At 40.4% G+C, this 17,680-nt stretch overlaps 1 protein-coding gene across 1 annotated transcript in view; it reads left to right on the top strand.

Annotated features, from left to right (window-relative positions):
- The window catches only part of Tafa4 (TAFA chemokine like family member 4), a 238,275-nt gene that overhangs the window by 189,981 nt on the left and 30,614 nt on the right, over window positions 1–17,680 (top strand). The window contains exon 4 of the mRNA XM_085840865.1: window positions 2,726–2,881. Within this exon, the coding sequence (XP_085696991.1) occupies window positions 2,726–2,881 (156 nt within the window). The remainder of the gene's footprint in view (window positions 1–2,725; window positions 2,882–17,680) is intronic.

Here is a 17,680-nt window from a genome sequence, read left to right on the forward strand (position 1 = left end):
TATGATTGCAGGATGCTATTTGATGTGCTATTTTCTTTCAGGTTAGAAGATAATATAGTAAGTCTTAAAAGCAAGGAAGCACAATAGATTGGTTTGTATAAGTAAATATAAGCCCGAGTCAGAGGAAGTGATTATTCTGGGAGGTCTGGAACAATTCTAAGCTTGACGAGAAGATAATGCATTTGTGTTTGTGTGTAGTTATCCAAACAGCAACAGAGCACCAAGCAGACCATGTTATTACTAAAGGTTGAAATTACTTGTTAACTTTTCTAGGAAGTTATTAAAGCATATTTCTTTCAGTTTCTAAATGAAGCATAGAGTTGCCTTCATTATGGACTCTCTAGGATCATTTAATAATCTAGTAAGGCGTACTGTTGTTTTCATTGTTGGAATGCTGATGCCCTTGCCCAGGATCTGTGTCGAATCCTTCGTCTTGAGTATGGTTACATTTGGCGATCTGGCTCTAATATTTCCAAGTTCAGTTACATCTAATTCATCAGAAAAAAAAAAAGAATGACAATCTTCAGTTCTATATGGTGTACTGTAGTCACTCAGACCAGCTGGGGTAGGGGTAGGGGTAGGGGTAGGGGTAGGGGTAGGGGTAGGGGTAGGGGTAGGGGTAGGAGTAAGGGTGGGGGTAGGGGTAGGGGTAAGGGTGGGGATAGGGGTGACTAGAGCAGCTTTGCTTTGCAGGCTCATCTACATAGATCTTGGCCATAGAATTTATTTGCTTACACCATAGTTATCCCTAAGTGAGGGATGCGATCACCAGGAATGGAAGCTTCTTTACCTTTGACATAACCTGGCACTGCTTCTGCTACACAGGACTGGTGATGAAACAAGCCTGGTATCCATTCTGTTCCGGTGTGGACTATGGGAGTCAGGTTTGTCATTGTTGTTAGTAATAGACAAGTACAGGAGGGGGTAGCATGGACTTGTGACACATGACTAAAACTTGACTTCTGCACAGACTCATGCCATGTCTATGTACATATGTGCACTAACAGAGTCCAGATTACTCCAGTGGAGTAATCACTAAACCTACATATGAATGTCATGGCTTCTAAGTTTGACCAGTTCTTAAAAGTCATCATGGCTAGAGAAATGAGGAGAGCTGGGGAGAATAGCATGCCTAGAATGTACTTGTGAGCCATAAGCTTAGTAAATTGTTTAAGAATATAGAGATCCATGTCAAAACAATACACCAGTCAAGTGTGAAGGGTGTCCTTCTGTGCAGATTCAGAGCAATTTGAATACTGATAGAGAGTCAGTCTTATAACCATCAAATTAATGATTGATTCAGGTATAAATCATCAGTGGGTTCTAAAATGAGAGGATTGGGGGTTGTTAATAAGATGTGTATAATTTCAATATTTCTCTTCTCAAAATGTATATTAAGTTATTAGAGAAAACAGAGTCTCACAACAAAGAAGCCGGAAAGATACCAGGTGATTAAAGCCAACATTGCAAGAATGGAATAGCAGGGCATCATGTGATTCTTGGTAGGAGAATACGAAGTTGCTACCAAAGTTCTTGACTAAAAATGAATGACTTGATTCTTATTAAGGGGAAGAATCTCTCTCTCTCTCTCTCTCTCTCTCTCTCTCTCTCTCTCTCTCTCACACACACACACACACACACACACCATAACCAAAACAACACCAAAAACACCACCACCACCACCACCAACAACAAAACAGTGGGAGAAAACTTTATAAAATGACTTCCATGTGTTCTTTTAACAATGTTAAGGTCAAAAAAGACTATTTGAGGAACAGGTTCTAATAAAAGGGCGCTAACTAGCCTGTAACAAGTGAATGTGAGGCCTTCCTTAATAGAATCTGGGCAGGGGAGGCATGGGGCATTGCCGGGACTACCTACATGTGTAGATATTGCATGACAGCATTAATCAGAAGGTTATCTGACTAATTATACAAGGATGTCTATTTTAAGAAAATATGCACTGATGTCTTGAGGCATAAATGAGTATCAGTGAGACAGGTCATGAACGTTGTGTCAAATGTAGTCAAATGTAAACTGGTAAATCTGAGTGAACAGGTAGTTTGTTTCCTATTGCTGCTCTAACACATTGCCATCAAATCAACATCTCACCCTAGAAGATGAGAAGTCTGGATTTGGCTGATTATCTCCCAAGGGTCTCCTGACTGAGAAGATACTGTCAAGCTATCAACAGGGCTGCAGTCCTTTAGGTAGCCTGGAGGGCCAAATTGGCTTCAGACTCTTTCAGGTTCTTGGTGGAAATCATGTTTGATAAGATAGATGCCTCTAGTTCATCCACATGTTGCTGCCTCCATCTGTAAGCCAGTAATAGTCCTTAACCCCATGTATGCTTTCAGTCTTTCAGCTTTTAAGGGCTCATGAGATTCAATTTCTATCAACATAAGCTAGGGTATGCTCCTCTAAAATCAACCAATCAGCAATCTTAATTTCAGCAACATCTCTGGGGCCCTGTCATGAATGTAAAACAACAACAGGAATTTTGTAGCTGAGACTCTAGAGGAGCCATCACTTTTCTTACTAATTTTATTATTTTTTTGAAATATCATCAAATGGAAATATTATCAAGATAACATAAGCATAACATATTGGGTGGGGACAGCATGGAAGGTGAGAACAATACAGTAGTCACAGTGACACTAAGTTCTTGGTCATTCTGCTCTGCTTTAACGGCACCTGGTCCGTGTGCTTTCTCATTACCTCCCAGGTCACCACCTGATCAAGCCAGGTACTTGTGAGGTGGTCGCCGTGCACCGCTGCTGCAATAAGAACCGCATAGAGGAGCGCTCTCAAACGGTCAAATGTTCCTGCTTCCCAGGCCAGGTGGCTGGCACAACTCGGGCACAGCCTTCTTGTGTTGAAGGTAAGACCTTTCCAGTCAATCTCTCTAGTACTTTGAAAGGGGCTAAAAATTAATCTGTAGAAATCTAGGGTGCTTTGAGGTAAGGATCTGTCCAAAACTTAACAGAAATACAAGTTTCAAAATCTCTTGATGAATAAGGCAGGTCTTTAATAGTCTCTCTTAAGGGGACTCTCTCTCATGTGTGTGCGTGTGTGCATGTGTGCACGTGTGTGCACGTGTGTGCATGTGTGCATGTGTGCATGTGTGCGTGTGTGTGCTTGTGTGTGTGCATGTGTGCATGTGTGTGCATGTGTGCATGTGTGTGTGCATGTGTGCATGTGTGTGCATGTGTGCGTGTGTGTGCATGTGTGCATTAACGCCTCTTTGTTCATCTATTTCCAAATGCCATGTAGATCAAGCACTTCTTTCTTCAGAGTCTCTCTTCTTGCCCTTGCAGATGCCTCCAAATATCCATGGAGGTTCAAAACTTTTATTTAAAAGTGATGGATTTTATTGATCACCTGTATGCATCCTCTTGTATACTTGGGGTAATTTCTTATAATTCCTGAAATACTATCGTATAGCAAACCCTATATAGGCAGTGATTGTCTTATATTTTATGGAGACAGAAAGTCTGTAGATTATCAATGCACATGTGTTCTATCTGTGATCAATTAAGTCCAAGGATGTTTTGTCAATCTATATGGAGAGGTGACTATACTTAGAACTGGCAGTGTGTTATTTTATTTTTCTGCTTAGTGTTATACAGTGATATCCCCTTTGTTACTAATAATTTTTCATTCCTTGTAGTTTTCATTCCTTGTAGTTTTTATGTTTAAAAAATTTTTTTTAAATGTAATTGCATGAATGGTTTGCTGGCATGTATGTATGTGCACTATGTGCATGTGGTCCCAGTAGAGGCCAGAAGAGGGTGCTAGAATCTTCATAGTTAGAGTTTCATGTGGGTGCTGGGAACTGAACTTAGGTCCTCTCTATAAGATCAGCAAGTACTTTTAACCAGGGAGCCACTTTTCCAGCCCATCCTTTCAAGAAACAGCTATGAATCACCTTTAGATCAAGTTTCCTGACAATAGTTTGGGATCATGTATTATTCCCTGATTGTCTTCAAGTCTTAGTAGATAGGAATACTGTGCTGATAGCTTATGTGTGTGAGAGAAAGCATGTTTATAAGAGAAATGACTATTGAGGGTTGTAGGTGGAGTCCTGGGATTGATTCTGAGTCCCAGGCTCTTGCAGCAGGCACCTTGTTGGAATCACATTTTATTCCCCAGAGGAAGAGCTATCTGGTTCTCCCTCTACAGTTGTCTGGAGGCTCCATGAACCTGGCCATCAAAGGCTCAGGAGCCCTTTAGATGCCTGTTAAAAGGTCAGCAGTGAAGACACCAACAGTCAGATTCTTAATGTCACATCTTACTGCACAGTCAGTGTAAGTAACTGACTCAACTCCTCAACCTCAAACACAGAGATGTCCTAACCTTCATGCAATGGGTGGTCACTGTATATGTTGAGCTCATCATCCATGTTTAGAAGGAGGAAAGTGCAAAGGGAAACTTTCCTCTTGACATTTCCCTACTAGAAACCCTGGGGTCCGATTGTATTGCTAAATTCAGATTAAAAGCATGCATACCTTGTCTATTACCTAACAGAACCACTTCATGTGCATCCTGAGAATCATAGGTTGTATGATTTCTGAAGTTCAGGATGTGAATTTTCTCATCCAATAGGATACATATGACAAGGTGAATAACCTCATGGTACATCAAGGAGCTTTCATTGCTGTCTACTTAGTGACAAAGGATTGTAGACAAGTAAAAAGGAGATAAGAATCTTTAACATTTAAAAGAACAAAAACAAGCAGACACTTCACTATACTTAACACAGAGAGTCAGTCACTGCACTTTGATTGTCAGTCAGAGGAGTGCTACACCAATCTGTATTACATCCAGACCCTCACTCCTGCCCCAAGGCTCAGGGAACAATGTGAAAAAGGAAGTGGAAAGGTTGTGAGAGCCAGAGGTAAGGTGAGGAAGAAGCCAAAGAATACCTTCTTTTTGTGACAGGACCTTTGCACTCAAACAAGAGCAACTATAGTTGTCTGAACAGGATCAAGCCAGTCAACATTCTAGCATGGACTCAGGGCAGACTCAGCATCCCCTACCTTTACCTGAGGAGGAGCTCTTAACAAGTTGATGGCTTCCTTGTGGAGGAAGAGAAATTTTTCAAAAGGAGTGGCTGGATGTTTGGTTCACCAGGCTCAGTGGGTGGGCTCAGGCTGAGTGTGTATGTGGGTAGTACAAGCAGGAATCTGTAAGTTTAAGTAACAACAACAAGTGGAAACAAATTTAGGAAGGTTGGGGATGAACCTGGGACACTACCAGTGTGGACTGTTGGTGAATATAATCAAAATGCACTATTAGATATTTTCAAAGCATTAGCAAACATATTACAAGGAGATAAGAATGGGTCAATTTGCATTATTCTACATGATAACCACCAGTTGAGCCAGCACCATTTGTTGAAAATGCTGTCTTCTTTCCGCTTGATGGTTTTAGCTACTTTGTCAAAGATCAAGTGACTGTACGTGTGTAAGTTCATTTTTGGGTCTTCAAATTCTATTCCATTGATTTACCTGTCTGTCACTGTACTAGTACCATGCAGTCTTTTTTTTTTTTTTTTTTTTTTTTTTTATCACAATTGCTCTGTAGTACAGCTTGAGATCAGGGATGGTGATTCCCCCAGAAGTTCTTTTATTGTTGAGACTAGTTTTTGTTATCCTAGTTTTTTTTTTTTTATTCCAGATGAATTTGCAAATTGCCCTTTCTAACTTGGTGAAGAATTGAGTTGGAATTTTGATGGGGATTGCATTGAGTGTGTAGATTGCTTTTGGCAAGATAGCCATTTTGATTATATGAATCCTGCCAATCCATAAGCATGGGCGATCATTCCATCTTCTGAGATCTTCCTCAATTTCTTTCTTCAGAGACTTGAAGTTCTTATCATACAGATCTTTCACTTCCTTAGTTAGAGTCACACCCAGGTATTTTATGTTATTTGTGACTATTGTGAAGGGTGTTGCTTCCCTAATTTCTTTCTCAGCCTGTTTATCCTTTGTGTAGAGAAAGGTTACTGATTTGTTGAATTTTATATCCAGCTACTTCATTGAAGTTGTTTATCAGCTTTAGGAGTTCACTGGTGGATTTTTGACCTCCACATAAAACCAGAGACACTGAAACTTATAGAGGAGAAAGTGAGGAAAAGCCACAAAGATATGGGCCCAGGGGAAAAATTCCTGAACACAACACCAATGGCTTGTACTGTAAGACCAAGAATTAACAAATAGGACCTCATAAAATTGCAAAATTTCTGTAAGACAAAGGACACTGTCAAAAACACAAAAAGGCAACCAACAGATTGGGAAAAGATCTTTACCAGTCCTAAATCCGGTAGAGGGCTAATGTCCAATATATACAAAGAATTCAAGAAGTTAGACTCCAGAAAACCAAATAACCCTATTAAAAATGGGATACAGAGCTGAACAAAAAATTATCAACTGAGGAATCCCAAATGGTTGAGAAGCACCTAAAGAAATGTTCAACATCCTTAACCATCAGGGAAATGCAAATCAAAACAACTCCGAGATTTCACCTTACACCAGTCAGAATGGCTAAGATCAAAAACTCAGGTGACAGCAGATACTGGCAAGGATGTGGACGAAGAGAAACACTCCTCCATTGCTTGTGGGACTGTAAGCTGGTACAACCACTGTGGAAATCAGTTTGGCGGTTCCTCAGAAAATTGGACATAGTACTACTGGAGGATCGAGCAATACCACTCCTGGGCATATACCCAGAAGGTGTTCCAACATGTAGTAAGGACACATGCTCCACTACGTTCATAGCAGCCTTATTTATAATAGCCATAAAAAGCTGGAATGAACCCAGATGTCCCTCAACAGAGGAATGGATACAGAAAATGTGGTACATTTACACAATGGAGTACTACTCAGCTATTAAAAACAATGAATTTATGAAACTCTCAGACAAATGGATGTATCTGAAGGATATCATCCTGAGTGAGGTGACCCAATCACAAAAGAACTCACATGATATGCACTCACTAATAAGTGGATTATTAGCCCAGAAACTTAGAACACCCAAGATACAATTTGCAAAACACATGAATATCAAGAAGAAGGAAGCCCAAAGTGTGGATACTTTATCCCTCCTTAGAATGGGGAACAAAATACCTATGAAACGAGTTACAGAGATAATGTTTGGAGCTAATACAGAACAAAGGACCATGCAGAGACTGCCCCATCTGAGGATTCATACCATGATCAACCACCAAACGCAGACACTATTGCATATGCCAGCAAGATTATGCTGACATGACCCTGATATAGCTGTCTCTTGTGAGGCTATGCCAATGCCTGGGAAATACAGAAGTGGATGCTCTCATCTATTGGGTGGAACATGTGGCCCCCAATGGAGGAGCTAGAGAAAGTACCCAAGGAGCTGAAGGGGTCTCCAACCCTATAGGAGGAACAACAATATGAACTAACCAGTACCCCCAGAGCTGTGTCTCTAGCTGCATATGTAGCAGAGGATGGCCTAATAGGCACTCATTGGGAGGTGAGGCCCTTGGTCTTGCAAAGATTATATGCCCCAATATAGGGGAATGCCAGGGCCAGGAAGCAGGAGTGGGTGGGTTGGGGAGCAGGGCAGGAGGAGGGCATAAGGGACTTTCGGGATAGCATGTGAATTGTAAATGAAGAAAATATCTAATATAATTGTTTAAATAAAAAAAAACTAAAAAAAAAAAAACCCAACTTATATACTCACCAAGTTCCTCTATTCTCCTGCCTCTGCCTCTGTAGCAAATCCTACAGGTGTATGCCACCACTACAGGCAGTTCCTCTATTCTCATTCAGGAGCATAGAGAATCTTTATCTTCTACCTGAACTATTCCAAGTCCTGTGCGTTTTCTCTCCTTTCTGCCCCTCACATGGATTCACCTTTTCTCAGCCCACAATTGCTAATTTCATACTCTATGTATAGTTTACTGGACTCCCGATTCTTCATCTTCCATTTCCATTCCATTCCCAGAATAGATCTTCTGTAAAACAGAGTGGGCCTGTGACTCCTATGCTAAAACCACACTTAAGTGACCAGTCTGTAAGCTGAGCCCCAGATTCTGTTTCATGCTCCAGAAAGCTTCCCATATGTTACTATGTTTCAGGTTTTCTCTGCTTTAGCCAACCCAGAACGTATTGATTTCCACCCATCCCTGCTCCAAGATCATTGCCCTCCTCCCCAGGATGCAAGGCTGACTTACTAAATTCCTCTGTACTTCACATATCTATCTATGTGGTTTTGTTTTTCCCCATACCAATTTTTCTCTAAAACCCTGCTATGTGCATACCCTCATGATGGTTTGAAAAACAATATTTTTCACTTTTCTGCACAGGTTAGCCACAAACTAGTTTTAGTTTGACAGAGAACTGACTCATCCCAACTAATTGTTGAAGATAACAACTACCTTTGTCTCTGTGGGCTTGTAACTTCTTCTAAAGGAAGCAGTGAATCATAATATGGACTATTTTTACATCCTGTCTAGCCTCGCATCGTTGGATTAGAAGTTTTATATATAATGTTTTGCAGAATTCAGCACTTTTGATGGCACTTGAAAACTACTGACATCATGATGATTCCTGTTGTCCCTGTCATCTTGGTAAAGGAAATAATGAACACCCCAAATCTCACCCACAAAGAAAGTATATGAATACCCATAGGTATCTCCCCACCTCTCTAAAGGCAGTATATAAATACCCAAACCCCCATCTTTGGATTTCACCCTTGGAGTAATTTTAATATTTAGTGTATTTTTGGTATATCTATACATTTTGGCAATAGGCTGTAGCCTTTGGTCTAGATTGCAGTATCAGTAAGTGTTTTGTTTAATTTTTTTAGGTCCACCTAGTTTCTTCCAACAGTATTGGATCGTTGGTATCTGTGTGCTTTTATGTATTGATTTAACTTGGATTTTTAAGTAGTCCACAGAATTCCATTGAAAGAACTGGCTGTAACTTAGCTATTCCTTCATTCATGAGCATTTTGGTTGTGTCCGTGGGAAATCCAACACACTGTCAGGCCAGCTACATAACTGATCTTTCAAGCATTTTAGGACCAGTGAGTGATGACAGCCATTCAATTATTTGGCAGTAGATTATAGTCTATAACATTCTGTTGAGCAGGAACTTCTGTGTTGATGCAAATGGTTTGCCTCTAAGGAGAGAGGATGACCCACACGTGGCAAGGGTGCTTGAGATGGGTATGTCTGGAGCAAAGCTTCATATTAGACAGCATTCTGTTAGATGTAAGTAATATGCAACTTCGATGTAACATTTTTGCTAGAGACTACCAAGCAGCATACTGAAAGAACACTGATACTGTCCTCTTGCTCTGTCTCTGCACACCTAGCATTCTGAGGTAAATGACCACGTTCAACGAATATCTATTGAATCAAAGTCACCAAGGGAGCATAGAAGCTTTAAGCTTTAGTTAGGATGAGCATCTGTTTCCTATCCACCTGACCATCTGAATGTTTCCATTAGGGCTTTTTAGCTTTACCTGCTTAATCTTTATCCCATAATAATTATGCAGTTTCATGGTAATTGGCACGTGGGAAGACCCATTCTCTGCTGCTATGTCCTTCTTATCTTATTTGTAAATAAGAGTAGAGAGGATATAAAATATGAAACTCACTCAAATTTACTTTTAAATTAAAACAAAGGCACGGAGATGTTGGAGCGGGGCACTAATTAATGTTGACATAGAAATTGGAATATCCTTTTGCATTATTGTTAATCCACACCACAGATACTTATCTGGGGCTTTCAGTGCTTCTCTGTAGAAGCTTAGCCTTCATTAGTTAAATACAAAACTTAGATATTTTTACCCAATCACCCAAGTTTTTAAATTTAGCTCTGAATTATTTAAATGCATTTTTAAATACACAGTGGGGATTTGGAAGAAGGAAGGACAGTTATTTTGAACCATGGCTCCTTGTGACCTGAAACAGGCAGTTGTTTTGTGGGTAAGAGTTCTTTATTTAAGACCCGCACTGGCACATTCAAGGCCATTTTGTGATGGGAACAATATTCTACACATTTATCATACCACAGCCCTATAGAGACAATGCTGACTGGCTTTATGATAAAGCGAGATAAATGTGTAGTACAAGAAAGCTTAGTTTATTTTGTCAAAATGAATGCTTTGTAAATATCGGATTTAAAACAGATTAATGGACAAAAGCTTTGGGATAGAAGCCAGTTACTTTTAAAGGTGGTTTTTTTTTTTTTTTAAATCTTTTGATAAGGCTCCAATTTTTCTACCTTTCTGCCTTGTTGCAGACTGGTTGAATTAGAGAAGAGAGTTACCATTTGTCCCAATGTTCCCATGGCACTAGGGAACTATATGGTGAGACAGGCTCTCTCTATCCTCATTGGGCTTGGCATTTCAGTCAGGTTTATTTTCCTTGCCACTGAGTTTCTGTCATGGGCAGTCAGGGTAGTGGTACTGAAGTTTATGTCACACAAGCACCTTGGGGGATGCCAGGATGTGCCTTTTGAAGCTCTTGGATCATTCATCAAGCTTTAACTGGGCACCGTGCTACTGGCCTTACTCTAGGATAGGATAACAGTGGACTCCATTTCCAAGGAGCTCATAGTATACAAGGAAAGAGAGAAAGGTTAACTCTCACAAATGCAGGGTTCTATGGCAGAACAGAGAGTGTCAGGATGGACCCCATGAAAAGCAGGGAGTCTGAAATGACTAGGTAGAAGGTTAAAAGATAGAGGAGGAAAAGAACACAAAGGGTTTGTGTGTGGATGAAGCCTGGAAGAACATGGAGCTCTGGATATTGGGATGGGACTGCACTGCTTCTGGCAGTTCACATTTTAGGAGCGTGGAGGAAGCAGATTCGGTGCCAGTGGAAAAGATGAACTTGTCTTGGCTGTGAGTCAAGTTCCTATAGAGCATCCTGGGATCCCTGAAAGGGCAAAGTGCGGTCCCTGCATTTGGCAGGTCCCCTTCTCAGCAAAGGTGGCATGGGGAGCCCTGGGTTTGTGCTTCTGTGAGTGAGAGCAAGCAAGTAAATACACGTTGTAGAAGTGCAACACTGTCTGTAGTAGGGGAAGGAAGACATGGAATAGGGTGGACATGCCTTTTATTGTGGATTAAGATTCTTCCCACTAACCAAAGCTTTGGACAGATCCAATAAGTTAGTACAACCTCCCATTTTAAATTGTGTTTGCCCACCTTCTCAAATACCATTGGCTGGGAAATATGGATTTTTATGCCTTATAGGGTCATTGGGTAGACTTGGGAAAGCATCTCTTGGGTATCTATTATGCAGAGGGTGCCAAACAGTTTAGAGTCGATTTCAAAAGAAAGAATTCAAAGAAAGAATTTCCTGGCCTCACATGGCACTAGTGCCAAGGCTGAGAAACCCTGACTTGGGAGTCTCCAATATTCATACATGTATTTGTTGATCACGTTTGGCAAGGAGGAAGCACTTAGATCATTAAAAACAAAAAATCCATCATGGACTTACATAGCAGCTCATTAGGGCTATGTGAGCTTGTGGAATAACATTTCTGTGTGTGTAGGAAAATAAACAAATACAGTTTATTTTTGTTTTTGTTTTCTTTGGTTTGTTTTGGTTTTGTTTGTTTGTTTTTTGAGATAGAGTTTCTCTGTATAGCCCTGGCTGTCCTGGAACTCACTTTGTAGACTCAGAAATCCGCCTGCCTCTGCCTCCCAAGTGCTGGGATTAAAGGTGTACACCACCGCCTCCCAACTACAAATACAATTTCTATAAGGTACTTTAGCTCTTTACTGCTTACAGTAGTTAGGTGGGTCATTCTAAAACATGTAATCGATAGCGTCCCTTGCAAAGAACACTGAGTGTGTTGAAACAGCATCAGCAAGCACAGATTTTAACATGTTATAATCTCAGTGCAGAGTATCAAGGAAGTAAATTCTAGGAAGATGTTTCAAGATCTCCTCATTCATACTTTGAGGTTATAGAGAGCATTACAGGCTATGGTCACTGCCATTGGTTACACAGAAGAACTTGACAGCAAGAACTTGTTGTTAAAGACACTTTATACTAGAACCATAGCACATGGAGAAAGCTGGCTGGTGCTCCATTAGACGCTTCATCCCCACTGCTTATTGAACATAATACTGGAAGGTGCTATGTGTGCTGCCTGAGGAGAAAGTAGTCAGCGCTCCACCCAGGCATGGACCTCACAAACTACTAGAATAATTTGCTTGGCAAGATGTGCCCACCAGTGCAGCAGTGGCAGGAATGTCATGAGAATAATCTGATCACTTCTTGACTGGATTTAAAAACCTGTTCCATGAGGTGGGATCTATAACTGATACTGTCAAGGAGGCTAAGAACCAGTGGCTATAAAGATCATTGACCCTAGGGGAATCCTACGACTGTTATTCTGCTAAATGAACATAATGATAATGACTTGTTGATATATGCATAGATCTGTGCTGAACCCTTACCAGAGAAGCTGCTCCTTACAGTATATGGTGGCTAGCACAGAGGCCGACAATTGGTTCACATGAGGAGAATAGGAGACTTTGGGTACTCACTTCTGGCACTCAGGCCTCAATTGGATGTCTATGTCACAGTCCTCCAGTGCTCAGGGATCTGTGGAAGAGCTGCTAGACAGGTTTGAGGAGTCAGAAGTGGTGGATGAATTCAAGGAAAAACATATCCAGGCATAGTTGCACATGCATACTCACAGAGACAACATAAGCAAGAGCTACACAAACTCAAGCCAGATAAAATCCCAACATGGAGGAATGGAGGTGGGCATGGAGTTTGACCCCTAGCTGGAGGTATTAGCACATGCTTACTGAGTAAGGGGGAGACATCAATGTTTTGACTCCTGATATATTTACTGCACCCTGATATATATATATATATATATATATATATACATATATATATATATATATATATATACATATATATATATACACACACACACACACACACACACATATATATATATATATATATATAATTTATATATATAACTTACACCCTGGAGTAATTTGTCAACACAACTTGGACATAACGGTTTTTTAAAGGGGAAAGAGAGACTTTGAAGTTGAATGTGTCAGGATGGATGGGCAAAAGTAGAGGAACATGATTAAAATACTTGGTATAAAATTCTTTAAGAATAAATAAAACATTATTTCAAGGGCAAGGCTTTTCCATTTGTTTTAACTCTGCAAGCACACACGAACTAAGGCCACAAATGAAAGACCAACTCTTGAGAAGTCAGCTGTTTTTTGCACCAGAGCGAAACAGCTAATTAGTCACTTGAATCTTAGACCTAGAAAATATTGTATGATGCACTAACTGCCATCAACAAACAGGGGGCGCCACTGTCTTGATTTTTCCTTTCTGTGCCAAACCAGCAATTAATTACAACTTGAAGATGAGGGTATTATGTGTTTTCCTAAACCAGGAAGGTATAAAGCTTTTAAAAGAATTTTGTTTTAAAAATAGATGCAACAGGGCATCTTCTCATTTAGAGTAGATTGTGATGTTCAGTAGCAGGAGGGGCGGACATACCTCCCACAAGGCACTCTCCTGTGGAGAAATGGCCCAGGAAAGTGGGCAGATGCCATTGACAGTTATTTTAATAGAATCTAACTTCTGGGCCTTTGCTTCAGCTCAGAGCTGGGCTCCAGCTGTTCTAGAAGCTCTGCTTTCTCAGTGCTTGTCGCCCTGTGAGGTCCAACCTCCTTCAGTTCTCACCTCTGCTGTGAGGTTCATAGGCAATCCTCAGCACAGAGAGACATTCAAAGCTGGCACGGTACTTTTTGTTCTGTCTCCCTGCTCTCTCCTTGCTTCTAGAACATTTGCTGCTCCGTCTTTCACAGAGAAACTCCATCAGGATAATCTATCACCAGGGCCCCCTTACTGTGTTCTCCTGTTAGGTATTAACAGGGTTTTTGTTTCTGTAAATGCAGCAATTCAAAATTCCTGAGCAGCTTGTTATTCTATCAAGAATCACTTTTTAAGCAAACAAAGGAAAACTAGTTAAAAAAATTTATAAGAACTTGGTATTATATTTTCTTTGATCTAAATCTCTGTATATCTAAGTATATTTGTAGAATAGAAGAATGTACTGAATGTATACATGCAGAGTATTTAAATGTAACCTTTTTTTTAGTAAAAAGAAACTATTAAAAAACCCAACAAAACAAAACAAAAAAGAAAAAAAAGAAAAGAAAAACTCACAGGACCAATGGGATGGCTCTGTGTATGAAGAGGCTTGCCACATATCCCTGACAACCTCAGTTCAATCCTCAGAACCCATATAAAGGGAGCTGAGGGAGAGAGAACCAACTCCAAAAATTGGCCTCTAAAATCCACACATGTGGCATGGCACGCACACCCCATCATGTCCATGATAATAAGTAAATTTTTTAAAAGGTCAACTCTAGTGGATCAAAGATTTTACCATAAAATCCAAATTTCAGAAACCACTAGAAGGAACATAAAGGTAACACTTGAAGACCTTGGTACAGACAGAGGTTTTCTGGGTAGCATTCTCAAAGCAGAGGAAATAGAAACACCCATGATGGAGTGGCAAAGGGAACTACCAACAGAGAGGAGACAGCATACAGAATGGCAGGGAATCTTTGCTGGCTATACGTCTGGTAAATGGTCATACAGAATCTATGAAGAACTGAACAAAGAAAGCCCCTAAGAAGCATCAGTGAAATTAAAACATGGTGAAATGATCTGAATGTACAAAATACTCAATGAAGAATACAAGAGACTAATAAATACATGAAAAAATGCTTAGCATCTTTAGCTATTGGGAAAAATGCAAATCAGAACTGTAAGGAGATACTATTGCATCCCAGCTAGAATGTCTACCATCCAAAAATTTAGAAAGTCAAGCTGGTAATGATATAGAGAAAAAAAAAACCCAAACTTGTGATGTGGTGGAATATGAATGAATACAGTTACTCTAGAAAACAGTATTCAAGTTCCGAAAATAGCAGAAATAAGTCTCCCTTTTGATCCACATATCCTACTCCTGGGTTTAGCATGGGGAAAAAAAAAAGAAAATCAGCTGCTGGGCAAAGCCTCTCTTGTGTGACAGTTATGCTGGGCTCCTGTCCAGAGGACCATTTTAAAGAATCTATTATTTTTCCTTCCATCATGAGTTCCAGGGATGGAGTTCAAGTTGCCTGACTCATGGATAAAGTGCGTTTACTGGATGAGACATCATGCCTACCTGCTTCTTCCTACTATGAAGTACTATTTACCATAGGAGAAGAGTCTGAAGTCTTCATACCTGAGTAATGACAAAGGCATCGAGCGTAAAGGACCTTGGTTTGATTGCTGTAGTACTCATTCATTGAAATTCTATGTTAAAACCTTTTATCTTCATCTTTCCTTTTATTGAAAATATTCTTTTCTCATATATACTGATTATAGCTTGCCCTCCCTCCCTCAGGTCTTCTGAGTTTCTCCCTCCCTCCCTTTCCCTCCAGATCCACATTCTTTGTCTCTCATTAAAAAAAAAAAAGAAATGTTCAACATCCTTAGTCATCAGAGAAATGCAAATCAAAGCAACCATGAGATTTCACTTCACACCAGTCAGAATGGCTAAGATCAAAAACTCAGGTGACAGCAGATGCTGTCGAGGATGTGGAGAAAGAGGAACACTCCTCTGTTGTTGTTGGGATTTCAAACTGATACAACCACTCTGGAAAGTAGTCTGGGGGTTCCTCAGAAAATTGGACATAGTACTACCTGAGGACCCACCTATATCACTCCTAGGCATATGCCCAAAAGATTCTCCAACATATAACATGACACATGCTCCACTGTGTTCATAACAGCCTTATATATAGTAGCCAGAAGCTGGAAAGAACCCAGATGTCCCTCAACAGAGGAATGGATACAGAAAATGTGGTACATTTACTCAGCTATTAAAAACAATGAACTCATGAAATTGTTCATTAGGCAAATGAATGGAACTAGAAAATATTCTGAGTGAGGTAACCCAATAACAAAAGAACACACATGGTATGCACTCACTGATAAGTGGATATTAGCCAAAATGCTTGGAATACCCAAGATATAATTCACAGACTGCATGAAGATCAAGAAGAAGGAAAACCAAAGCGTGGATACTTTGGTCTTTCTTAGAAGGGGAACAAAATACCCATGGAAGGAGTTACAGATGCAAAGTGTGGAGCAGAGACTAAAGGAAGGCCATCCAGAAACTGCCCCACCTGGGGATCTATCCCATATATAGTCCCCAAATCCAGACACTATTGTGGATACCAATAAGAGCTTGTTGACAGGAACCTGATATAGCTGTCTCCTGAGAGGCTCTGCCAGTGCCTGACAAATACAAGGGTGGATGCTTGTAGCCAACCATTGGACAAAGCATGGGGTCCCCAATGGAGGAGTTAGAGAAAGGACTGAAGGAGCTTAAGAGGTTTGCAATCCCATAGGAAGAACAATAATATCAACCAACCAGACTCCCCAGTCCCAGAGACTAAACCACCAGCCATGGTGCTGGCCACATATGTGGCAGAGGATGGTCTTGTAGGGCATTAATGGAAGGAGAGTCTCTTGGTCCTGTGAAGGCTTGATGCCCCAGTGTAGGAGAATTTGAGGCAGGAGTGGGTGAGTGGGTGGGGGAACACTGTCATAGAAACACTGGAAGGGGATGATACAGGAAGTTTTGGGGGAGGGGGAGGAACCAGGAAAGGGGATAACATTTGAAATGTAAATAAAGAAAATATCTGCCTGGTGTGGTGGCATAAGCCTTTAATCCCAGCACTTGGGAGGCAGAGGCAGGCGAATTTCTGAGTTCGAGGCCAGCCTGGTCTACAAAGTGAGTTCCAGGACAGCCAGGGCTACACAGAGAAACCCTGTCTTGAAAAAAACAAAACAAAACAAAACAAAACAAAACAAAACAAAACAAAACAAAACAAAACAGAAAATATCCAATAAAAAAATGAAAAGAACAGGCTTTTAAGAGATAATTGCCAGTTTGTAGAGATGGCTTAGTAGTTAAGAGCACTGAGTGCTCTTCCAGAGGTCCTGAGTTCACTTCCCAGCAACCACATGGTGGCTCACAATCATCTGTAATAGGATACGATGCCCTCTTCTGGTGTGTCTGAAGACAGCAACAGTGTACTCACATACATAAAATAAATCTTTAAAAAGAAAGAGAGAGATAACTGCCAACCATGACCTAATTAAGTAAAATAAATGAAGCAAAAGACTATCATGTTGAAGTTGGATATGGCAACCCAACAGGAGGGAAAGAGTCTCAAGAGCAGGCACGAGAGTCAGTGACCCACTTGTTCTCACTCTCAGGAATCCCATAAAAATACCATGCTAATAGTTACTCAGATGATCTGGTGGAAACCCATGAAAACCTTTAAAATATGCAAAGAGATGGAGACATTAACCTTCTGTGTTTGATTAAATGAGTATCAAATAATTACATCCATCCCACAAAACTGTCACAATTAAAACGATAAATATATTGTAGTACATTCTGGAAGACTGCTATGTAGAGTCAGTGCAACACAGTTGTAAGTCTGGTACCTTCAACCTTAATTGGCCAACTTAGAAAAAACTGGTTCTTATTTCTATTTCCATCTGCCTTTTGCTGTGTCTTGACAGCATTGGGGACAATCAGAAGAGGAACAGTGGGTAAAA

This window comes from Mus caroli, unplaced genomic scaffold (genome assembly GCF_978045245.1).
Source record: "Mus caroli unplaced genomic scaffold, Mus_caroli_1 scaffold_7, whole genome shotgun sequence".
Taxonomy (NCBI): Eukaryota; Metazoa; Chordata; class Mammalia; order Rodentia; family Muridae; genus Mus; species Mus caroli.